General features: G+C 40.1%; 1 protein-coding gene across 1 annotated transcript; it reads left to right on the forward strand.

Moving 5' to 3' along the window:
* The first annotated feature begins 2,292 nt into the window (after positions 1-2,292).
* On the forward strand, positions 2,293-11,535 carry dpep1 (dipeptidase 1). The gene is made up of 10 exons (XM_049595776.1): positions 2,293-2,646; positions 2,899-3,025; positions 5,608-5,740; positions 5,835-5,985; positions 7,265-7,334; positions 8,052-8,228; positions 9,522-9,606; positions 9,715-9,790; positions 9,926-10,061; positions 11,277-11,535. Exons 1-10 carry the CDS (start codon positions 2,519-2,521, stop codon positions 11,460-11,462), a joined length of 1,269 nt encoding a protein of 422 aa, XP_049451733.1. The 5' UTR covers positions 2,293-2,518; the 3' UTR covers positions 11,463-11,535.
* Positions 11,536-11,672: the final 137 nt, after the last annotated feature.

The raw sequence follows: 11,672 nt of genomic DNA on the forward strand, positions 1-11,672 counted from the left end.
TTAGTAGTTGAGGAATGACCAAGTCAGTGAGGAGAAAAACGTGGAACAGACACACACACACGCCCACAGACAGAGTTTTCATTATCATATAGTAAGATAAGATGATTATGTGGGTTACACACAAATTCTGGTGCATTACTTTTCATAGGCATATGTAGGACCACTGGATGAGAACAGCCTGAGCAAAAGTCATTTTAGGCAATCAGCCTGGCTGAAAACTTCATCTCCACATAGTACACTGTGTACACTTTGTGTACACTACTTGTGTAGTGTGTGACTTTTGACAGGACAGTGTTGTCTGAAATCGAACACGGCAGTTGTGCACTTACAGGAAATGACAATCACATTTCAATGCTTCTTCTTTTTCTTTTTAATGGCAATTTGCAACTGAGTGGAGAATTACTGTCAAGATTTGACCACAATTGCCCTCTAAAATGTCTGCTGGCTTGTTCACTGTAGCAACCGCAGTCGCTATAGCTTCTTTGCCCACCATTTTCCCAAACTTTGTGGTCAATCCCCTTTTTCTTCGTAGACCACTGAGGGTGTCCAGCGATCCATGCTCAGTTTTTTGACCGTCATGAGTATGTCATTCAGGAACACATAGTGCACTGCATTGTGTCATACTTGTCTCTGTGAACGCACTATATACAAAAGAAGGAGAACTGAGACACAGCACCAGTCTGTTGCAGGCTACATTTTGGCCTTTGTCAAAGCCAAAAATGTGTGTGTGTGTGTGTGTGTGTGTGTGTGTGTGTGTGTGTGTGTGTGTGTGTGTGTGTGTCTGTTGCTTTTATTTCCAATTTGGCAGTGCAATATTCTTAAACTAATCTGAAAAAATATATTTTCATTATCAATGTTACAAATAAGAAAACCAGAACTAGAGAGAGACAGTATAGTAACTCTATAACAGGCAAACACACACACACACACACACACACACACATTGGCCGTTGCCCACAGAGGCTTTATCTTCACTTTCTAGTTGTACTTGTACTTGTACTTTCTAGTTAGTGGACTTAGGTCAGTTAAAAGAAAAATAATTGTTATTGTTGGTACTGCCCAAATGAACTAAGAAAATAAAATAAATAAATATATACATAAAATACACGTTTCATTTTTTTCCAAAGTGAAGACACGCTGACTTTGAAGCAAAGTACTTGTTGATCTTTATTGTAAGAAACATTTCATACAAATGGAACCCACTTTTTCATCAGTTACGGGATAACAAATGATATACAGCACTTATCTTGTACTATACAACTCATCAATAATAATCAACCATATTCACTAAAATGTGGTGAATGTGTGAAATAAAAAAACTGTACATGAAACACTGCATCACAAAATAACATTACTGAATAATTCTTACTTCACTCTTTGACCCAGTGATGTGGGCGTCGTTTACTGGAGACTGTCACCATCTTTATTGAGTAATTGGAAAAGCAGCCTTGAAGATAACAAGGTGGAGCTGATAGGAACAATAAACTGATGCTTCCAGGAGGGCATCTCGTCTATTGTTCTGTATGTTAGCCAATACAAGCTTTTAGTGCATTTACAAGCATAAAGAAAATCATTTGTCTCATTTTATTACACTCAAATATTATCTGATGAACCCAACAGTGACTCTGGATTGGGGTGTGGAGATGTCGTCCGGATTGAGTCAGAAACACTGGTGCACTTTGCCATAACAGAGTCAGTTTTAATCTTTACAAAACACTTAAAAAACACTGTTTAGTGCACCACCGGGTGATTTTTGGCACTAGTATCAGCTGCAGCACATTGTAACCGCAACGCTGTGGCTCATTTATGTGTTTTTAATAGTTTTTTGGAAACAAAGGAATACATTCTTTGACTAATCAGACAGTATTTTCTAGTGGAATCAATTGTTTTTTGTTGACAATAAGGAAAGAAGGAACATATATTAATGACATTACTGCACAGGAGCTCTTCATCATATCATTCAAAACTGTTAGAACTTTAAAGATCATTAATAAAGTTTCAGCTCATATGAGGACTTTCAGTTCCAGTTTTATTGAGTTTATATGAAATTCACAATAGCTCTTCCTCACAGTGAAGATGGTTAATGTGCCCCAGACTGCTGATCTTGTTCTGCTTAGCAGTCCTGGAATCACACATGTAAAACTGAGAGATATTCCCGTCCAAAGCATATGTTGTGAACTTTAGAAAAGCAGTCAAACGGTACGTTATACATTAACCAACGCTGGTTAAAAGCCAATCAGATTGTAAAAGTGACTGAGCTACTGTGCTGCTTTCTTGACTGCTGACGCTGTAATGAACAGACTCAGGATAGAGGAGGAGCGATGAGCGAGTGAGAGTCTGAGAGAATCTGCATGGATGCCAACACAAAACTAAAAGATTGGTAACCCTGCAAAAATATCTGCTCCAGCAGCAGTTAGTAAAATTAGGATTACGCAGAAGTTAAAGACGGTGAAAGAAAGTTTAGTGACACAAAGAAAAGGAGGAATAGTGCGCTTAACAGTGTGTCAGAGTTTAAGAAATGCTGTTCAAGGTTATCTTTGCTGTATATTTGGCGCTATGTTCCAGTTCCGGTGCTGTTACCCCGACTGAGGACCCGTTCATGACCAGAGCTCTGCAGCTGATGTCTGAGACCCCACTCATTGACGGGTATGTGAAAATGCCTTTTGCATAACACAATCTGTGGTCTGCATGATGGCTCTAATGATGTTATGTGGTTTTTGCCATATGAGAGGCAACGACATGAAAGATTTTATGTTATGTTGTAAAAACTCACTTCTGGAAGCAATTTCCAGCTCTGCTGTGTGCAGTTTTCCTTCCAGCTGTCAAATCACAGTTTATAATGAAAGTTTTCACAAAAGTCTCTACAAAGGTGTAACCTTTTTCTTTCTGATCCTCCAGACATAATGACCTGCCCTGGCAGCTTCGAAAGCAATTCAACAACGAGCTCAACAAAGTGGATCTTTACAACCTGACAACCACACATACCAACATCGACAAGATCCAACGGGGACGGCTGGGAGCACAAGTATGTACAGAACATAATGTCCTGGCAACTGTGAAATGAAAGGAAACTGTCTTGTCAAGGTCAAGTGATTCTTTATCTGCCTGGCCCCAAGTCCTGTCTTCATAACGGCTTCACACTTCAAAATGCTCTCAAGATAATATTGAAATTAATAAATCCACTGATATTACTGAGAGGCTTGTCTCTCAAACTGTCTGATGTATTGATATTTCTATTTGTATTACTTCTTAAGCACTTGTGCCTGGCAAGCAACAGCATCCTTATTTCACTGTTGATGAAACACTATAGCATGACATTGATTACTTTAAAAGTCACAGAGCTGTGTAGTTGTACTGAGCAGCTCCCAAAAAAGTACCAAAAAAAGGGGGTAACGAAGATGTGCCATAAGGTTTTATTTTCACACCCGGCTTCTCTAAGCACGTAAAGCCAAATCCAACATTATTGTAGAGCACTTTGAAATCTACATTACATTTTACAAAGGCAGCAAAATAAAACAGACAAGTCTTGAAATTATCAGGTTTTAAAAGACAGCACAGTAAAAAACTAGAATTACCGCAATGAGGTCATACGCCTCTGCAAATCAGCCAAGTTGCAGTTACTATTTACATGCATGTCTGTCCAGACTCATATGTAGCCGCAGTGGTTGACACTGCTTTAAATATGGATGTTGCTGCAAAGACGAAACATTTTCTAAGACATAGGGGCTTCAATTCAGTTCAGTTTTCAATTCTATTTTATTTGTAAAGCCTGATATCACTAATCACAATTTGCCTCAGAGGGCTTTACAGCATACGACATCCCTCTGTCCTTTGACCCTCACAGCGGATAAGGAAAACTCTCTAAAAAACAACCTTTACCAGGGAAAGAAATGGTAGAGACCTCAGGAAGAGCAACTGAGGAGGGATCCCTCTTTCAGGATGGGCAGACATGTAATAGATGTCGCGTGCACAGAACAGATCAACATAATAAATGTACAGTGATCCATATGACAAAATGATACATTAAGAGACACAGAGACAGAGAGATGCATGGCCAATAGTATGACAGTAGCTACAGTAATATTATTTTAGCAATAATATTGTAATAATAATAGTATGCTATTAGTATATTCATACATGATAGTATGTGTATGTGACAGTGATAATCATATGTGTATAATAGTAGTAGAAGTATGACAATAATAATAGCCATAGTAGGAGGCATCAGGCAGGACTGAGGCAGCTTTGCAACCACAACACATGAGCCAAGCATAGCCACGATTTGAGGGAACCTGCCAGAGCAGAAAAGCTCACACACCTTCCCCCTGGCAGCACAGAAGAACAGTTTCAAGGTGGTGCAACCAAGAGTAGTGTCACCAATTCAGTATCTGTCAGATATCTCCCCTTCTGTTCCTGAGTAATGGCCAGAAAAGGGTTTATGCAGAATATTATCATAAGAGCCACTTTAGCACATATTTATATTTAGAAAATGTGCTGATATGATACATCATACATATTCTAATGGTATTTAAGTTTACACAACAGTTTACACAACAGTTTCTGTATACTCTATACTGCTATGGTCAAAGTCAAAAAGTCATCATGAATGAAATGTCATAGTATGTCGTCCAAAAATGTTTAAAAAATGTCATAGTATAGTATGTCGTCCAAAATATTGGGAAAAAAAAGTCATAGTATGTCGTCTAAAATCATGAAAAAATGTCATAGTATAGTATGTCATCCAAAATATTGAAAAAAAGTCATAGTATAGTATGTCATCCAAAATATTGGAAAAAAAGTCATAGTATAGTATGTCATCCAAAATATTGGAAAAAAAGTCATAGTATAGTATGTCATCCAAAACCTTGAAAAAATGTCATAGTATAGTATGTCGTCCAAAATCATGAAAAAATGTTGACCTTTTGACTATGAAATGTCATCATTATATCGTATTAGACATTTGTGTGAAATCTTTTCATAATGAGCTCATGATTTCTTGAGTTATGGTTATAAACATTGTGAGGGCACAGTGACCTTTGACCTTCCACCACTAAATTCTAATTGTTGAGTCCAAGTGGACGTTTGTGCCAGATCTTAGGAAATTCCCTAAGGTGTAAAGTTTACGAGATTGGGACACATTTATGGACCAACAGACCTGATAACATAATGCCTCCGGCCACACCTATTGCTGGCACAGAGGCACAAAAACAATTCAGTGAAGATGCGCTTTTCGTCGTCCATCTTAGGAACATTGTAGCTTCACCACGGCAGACCCATGTCAATCACATCTGCCATCACAAAATTACTGAGCCTCGTGCTATTAAGTCCTTATAAATTTTCCTTCACACCCTTCCTTGACCTCATGACATTTTCCATTGAGTTCAAGGAAAAGTGTTTAGTTAAATAATTTATTTTCGACTATTTGATCGTAGACTCTTTCTCACACTTCAGGCTGTATAAATAAAACATATATAATCAATCATCACTGCAATGCAAAAAGGATGTGGTTCTAAGAAGGAACATCACAGCTCCACTAACTTTCCCTGCATTCACAGAGGTCCTGATAATTCACATTTCACATTTCATTATTTTTGGTTCTTCTTTCAGTTCTGGTCGGCCTACGTTCCCTGTGATACTCAGTACAAAGACGCTGTCAGGCAAACTCTGGAGCAAATCGATGTAGTGCACAGGATGTGTCAGAAATACCCAGAGATCTTCATGTTTGCCACCAGTAGCCACGGTGAGACTTTAAGCTGAACTAGTAATTTCATTTTACATCTCTGTTCACACTGGCCTCTGAATCACCCGTCATCTTGCATGTCTGCCCTGCACAGACATCACAGAGGCCTTCAGGATGAAGAAGACAGCCAGTCTGATCGGGGTGGAGGGAGGTCACTCTCTTGACAGCAGTCTGGGCACTCTGCGAACCATGTACCATCTGGGGGTCCGTTACCTCACTCTCACACACTCCTGCAACACGCCCTGGTAAGAACCAGCAGCACAGCCGATTTACAGCGGGGAAATTCACACATGTGACCTTACAACAGTCATAGCAGCACGTACCTGAATACATACCACACCACACTGTAAAAGTACTCCATTACAATCCTGCATTTAAAATGTAACTCAAATAATACTGTGTTAGTATAATGAGGAAGTTTATTCTCCAGAAGAACATTTTGGCAGTGTACATTTCTGCAAGTCACAGATACATTACATTTGCACATTTCATATGTATAATATTGACATTTCAAAGTGACATAGCATATGAGCTGACTTTGTCATCAGGAGGTGGAGGGGATGGTGGATGGCCTGCCAAGCTGAAGACTACTGCAGATAAATGCTAACAAACTAGTTGCGATTTAGCGAGTCGCTGTGTTTCCAGCAGCTTTTCTAGACTCCAAACATGAGTGTTTGTAGCAACCCATCAACAAGGACAGTGCCACTACTTTTCCAGCGGGATTGTGCCCCCCAAAGTGCTAATTTTAAGCCAAAACATGATCTTTGCTAACCAAGGGGTTTTAAGTATGTCAGAGTACTTCACTTTAGTAAATATACTTTCATTCCACCACTGCTCTGAGCAGACAAACGTGTGCGTGAAACAAATACATAAATCGAAGAGCTGTAATTAGCACCATTTGAAATCACAGAACACACGTCTAACTTAGTGGTATTTTACTTTATTTGACTTGAGTAAAAGTAACAACAAAGTAGCTACAGCACACTAACAATCTTAAGAAGGTTGCTGGAGATGACATACAGTAAGTAGACATACAGTCGTCAGAGAGAATACAAGCTTTACTTCCTTCATTATTGCCCGAGCTCTCAGGCTCAGTTATATTTGTGAGGCGTATAACCATCAGGCGTCATGGTCAGCTCAGGTTGTGGGGAGTACGGGGAATTCCTGCTGGTCCGTGGTGCTCTCAGTATCAGATTCTCTGGCTCTGAAACACTTTGCCTGATCACCTCAGATGGCTGAAATACGGTAACTGTGGGTGGAAATGAAAAGATGTCTCGCTGACAACTCCCAAACTCTAACTGTATTTCAGAATATGTTCCTAGTGTTATGTGATGAACTACTAATACCCTCACATTGCAAAAAGTACAGTATGTGGCCTTTGAATAAATAATAACTTGTACACTCATTGTATACTTGGATGTAGTTTTCAGGCTAGAAATATGATCCATGGTTAATCACATCTAATTTCCTTCAGTCATCGGTTTGGCTCTTTCATGGTAACAGTTTGTTTTCTTTCATTGTCAGGGCGGATAATTGGCGCGTTGACACTGGATCTGAGCCGTCTGAACACAACGGCCTGTCTCCTTTCGGCAAGGTCAGTGTACCATCAGAGATGAGCAAATGATGCTGTATAAGTGTAATGAGTTACAGATTAGTGTCTTAAAAATTACACTTTAGTGCCGAATTACCTCCACTTTAAGTTTATTACAGGAGAGAACATTGCGTCCAAGATATGTAAAAATAAAATGATTGCACACTCACCTTTGAAATGAGGTTTTTTTCCTAGTGCAAATGTGTCTTGGCAATCAATATAACAGTGTATTTCATATAATTTAAATACAAGAAAGTCACGTAAGAATTGTCCATATGTTAATACAACTGACAAAGTTTAGTTTTCTGTTTCATACTGTGTTCATCAGTTTTACAAAAAGTATTCAGTGCTCATGTTTTATTGTCCTACAACATTGAATGTTTCTTTTGTTTTCCTTTTCCACATCTTCTTTTATACATGCAAGACTGGTAGATGGTTTAGGAGTGATGGTTTCTTCAAATCCCATGTGGGATGGGCCAAAAAAGGCATGACACCTAAATAAAAAATGAATGAATCAAAGTAGATTTAATGTTGTTTTCTGGTGCTGGTCAACAGGAATGTCAAAACACAAAGGGAAAACACATCTCCTAAACATACCTTACTGTTAGTTCATGAAGAGGGTAAATAAAAGAAACAAGGATTTTAGCGATTTTTATAACTCTTAAACTGTAAAGCATTTAAATTGATCACAGAAATAATCATTGTTCCTTCCTACAACAGCAACTGATCGTGGAGATGAACCGTCTGGGGATGCTGATCGACCTGGCTCACGTGACTGTGGCAGTGATGAACCAGGTGCTGGACATGTCTAAAGCTCCTGTCATCTTCAGCCACTCCTCCGCCTACAGCGTCTGTCCACACAAGAGGAACGTTCCCGATGATGTACTCAGGAAAGTGGTGAGTATGTGTGTGTGTGGGGGGAAAAGCAGCAGGGCAGTTACACATCTGAAGAGTGCATAAAGAGGTAAACTGGAAGAAGAATATGTATGCTTTACATGAATAAAAGTGCCAAAAATACTCCAGTACAAGAAAAAGTCCTGCATTCAACATTTTACTTCAGAGTACATTAGCACCATCAGCTGAATGTAAAGTATCAAAGGTCAAAAAAGTGCTGTTGACGTAGAAAAATGCCTCCTGTGAGTGATGTACCAATAAACAGTACATGACCTGTCTGTACTGATGTTTTCAAGAGAAAGCAACATTTTACTGCTGTTGAGGTGAAGCCAGTGGAAACTACTTAAAATATACTCAGGTAGTTTAGTCTGTGGCTCTCAAACTAAGGGTCGGACCCCCTCAAAGGGTCACAGGATAAATCTGAAGGGTTGTGAGAGGACTAATGGAAGCAAAATGTTCTTATTTGGGCCTTAAACAATTATTTAAATGAAACAATCTGAGAAGTGTAAAGATACGAGTTGTGTGACGGTTTGTTAACAGATGTTTTGATGTAGTTTTGCTGTTGTTAAACTCTGAATTTGGATTCTTCATTCACCATTAGGGTATGCAAGCAAAACAAAGTTTCCTTCACCAATTCAAGATAACACTGTGAATAACTGATATGCACATTGTAATTTTGTGGGTGAAGTAATCCTTCAAGTGAAGTGTTGCAACTAAATGTTATTGAGCTACGTTTGAAGATGAAAAAGCACAAAGTATCAGAGGACAATTGACAGCTTGTAAAATGTCCAGCCAAGTAAAGCTGTTAAGCGTTTCAGAAACACATCCTATCATTGCTGCTCGTTATCTCAGATAAGATAAATGCTCTTTATGGCACCAAAGGGCTGAACGTGGTTGTAAAACGGCATGTTGTGTCCAGTTCAACTGATGCAAACATAATGGCAGTTTCCTAGTTCAAGGCAATAAAACAGCAAACATGAAGAGCTATTGTGCAGCACTGTAAAACAACAAACAGATAATAAAGCAATTCAGTTACAACCAGGAGACGCCAACTCTAATAGATAAGACAGCACAGGTCAATACCTTCATGTACTTGGACTGTAAATCCATCTCTTGGCCACGGTCACGTCTCCCCCTGTTCCCGTTATGCGCTTTCAGTCACTATAGAGCGTCTCCTGCCCAACAAAGCAGAAATGACACAGTGTCTCGCTGCATCCTGTGGACCTATAGAGACTTATAGCGCTTCTAGGTCAGTACGTGATTCGCTGTCATGTAACATCCTGTCTTTCTCCCCAGAAACAAAAAGGAGGAATTGTTATGGTGAACTTCTACAACGACTATGTGACCTGCAGCAAGACCGCTAAACTCTCACACGTCGCTGGTAAATTACTGTAATAACAACTGCTGTAAACCTGGTTGAATATTAACATTTATCAGTCTTTCTATTACAATAAAAAGTGTCTTTATTCCCTCTCTGCTCTCATCACAGATCACTTTGACCATATAAAGAAAGTGGCTGGGGCGGACATCATTGGTTTTGGTGGAGATTATGACGGGGTTACAAGGTGAGTTCAAAACATTCAAACCTTGACTTACACTTAAAGTCTGGGCTGAAACAGTAAAAAACAATAAATAAATAAAACTGTGAGTGAGTTGATGTCAATGGTAACTGAGTATCTCTTCTCGTGTTGTCCTCTCAGGTTACCAGAGGGTCTGGAGGACGTGTCCAAGGTGCCCAACGTGGTGGCTGAACTGCTGAGGAGAGGATGGACCGATGAGGAGGTCAAAGCTGCTCTGGGAGACAACCTGCTCAGAGTCCTAAGGAACACTGAGAAGGTGAGACTGAGACACACACACACAAACGCCATGGACCTTATTTAAACAATCTGTAGCCCAGGGTCTAAAGTGCATGGCACAACAGCATCTAGGGGTGTATTCAGCTCTACCTTTGCGGGTTCATCTGTGCAAAGGGTGCAAAGTAAGGCTCACAGGTGTGTTTTGGGCGTAACATGAATTCAGCTAATCAGATTGTCACCTCTCATCCTTTTAACAGCCAGGTTTGCCTGCACCAGGTGCACTGCTATTACACGGTGGATTTGGCAAAGTGGAGAAGCGAGCGGTTGTCTGCTCTGAGTAATGCAGTGAGAGCAGTAATGTCACTGCAGCAAATATTGTGGGACATTTAATTACTCATTCATTCATTTTCTGTAACCGCTTATCCTGTTGGGGATCGCAGGGGGGCTGGAGCCTATCCCAGTTGACATTGGGCGAGACGCGGGGTACACCCTGGACAGGTCACCAGACTATCACAGGGCTGACACATAGAGACAGACAACCATTCACACTCACATTCACACCTACGGCAATTTAGTCACCAGTTAACCTGCATGTCTTTGGACTGTGGGACGAAGCTGGAGTAGCCAGAGAAAACCCACACTGACACATGGAGGGCATGCAAACTTCCCATAGGGTTCAAACACCCCACCAGGTTTGGAACCAGTAACCTTCTTGCTGCAGTGCTAACCACTGCTCTTCTGTGCCACCTAATAATAACAAGAAGAATTAGAATATTCGTAGTAGTGTATTATCTTGAAACCATGATTATTTTCTGAGATGGTAATCGGACCATGAAAATCTCATACCGTTGCAACCCTGGTGCAGTCACCAGAATGTAGAAGGAAAAAAAAATTTTTTTGGCCATAAAGCTGTCCTAGAACATGCATAGTACCACTGATATATCAAACCTATTCTGAAAATAACTTCAGTAAACAATCCATGATATTACTCCTATACATTCTGTGCATGGTGGTCACAACAACATAAAGCAAAAGGACATAAAGGCAGTCAGTCAAAAACAGTGAGAGTCTCACTGTTTTTGACTGACCGCCTCACTCAGCACACTGGCTTTTATTGTCTCACTGTGAGACAATGTATATATATATATATATCTTGGTGCTTTGGTAGCAGGTGGGCCCCCTGAGTGAACACCCACACACACCTGTCACAATGCCTCTCTGTCTGCTGCCTGACAGTCTCATCTTTGTGTGTCAGGTCCGTGACTCTCTGCAGGGCACGAGTCCAGATGATGTTCCTATTCCATATGATGAGGTGAAGAACCCGTGCAGGACGAGCTACGGTTACTCTAACGCCGGAGCTGTCCATTCACTCAGCACACTGGCCCTCTTGCTCACACTGGCTCTGCAGGCTTTTATCACATTGATCACATCACATTTATAAGCTGCGTATCAGTGCAACTGATATCAAGAATGTGTCTATGCATACAAATAAAATCTGTTTTAATTACCCTTTCTGCACCAGAAACACCAAATACTTTCAGTTTACTGTTTAAATGTTTTTAACCACTTGTAGTTTGTCTGATTTTAATGGTTTTCACAGGTTAACTTCACTAAAAACCAAAAAACTGCGACTAACAGCATCACAGTTGCC

Source organism: Epinephelus fuscoguttatus, linkage group LG2 (assembly GCF_011397635.1).
Source record: "Epinephelus fuscoguttatus linkage group LG2, E.fuscoguttatus.final_Chr_v1".
Taxonomy (NCBI): domain Eukaryota; kingdom Metazoa; phylum Chordata; class Actinopteri; order Perciformes; family Serranidae; genus Epinephelus; species Epinephelus fuscoguttatus.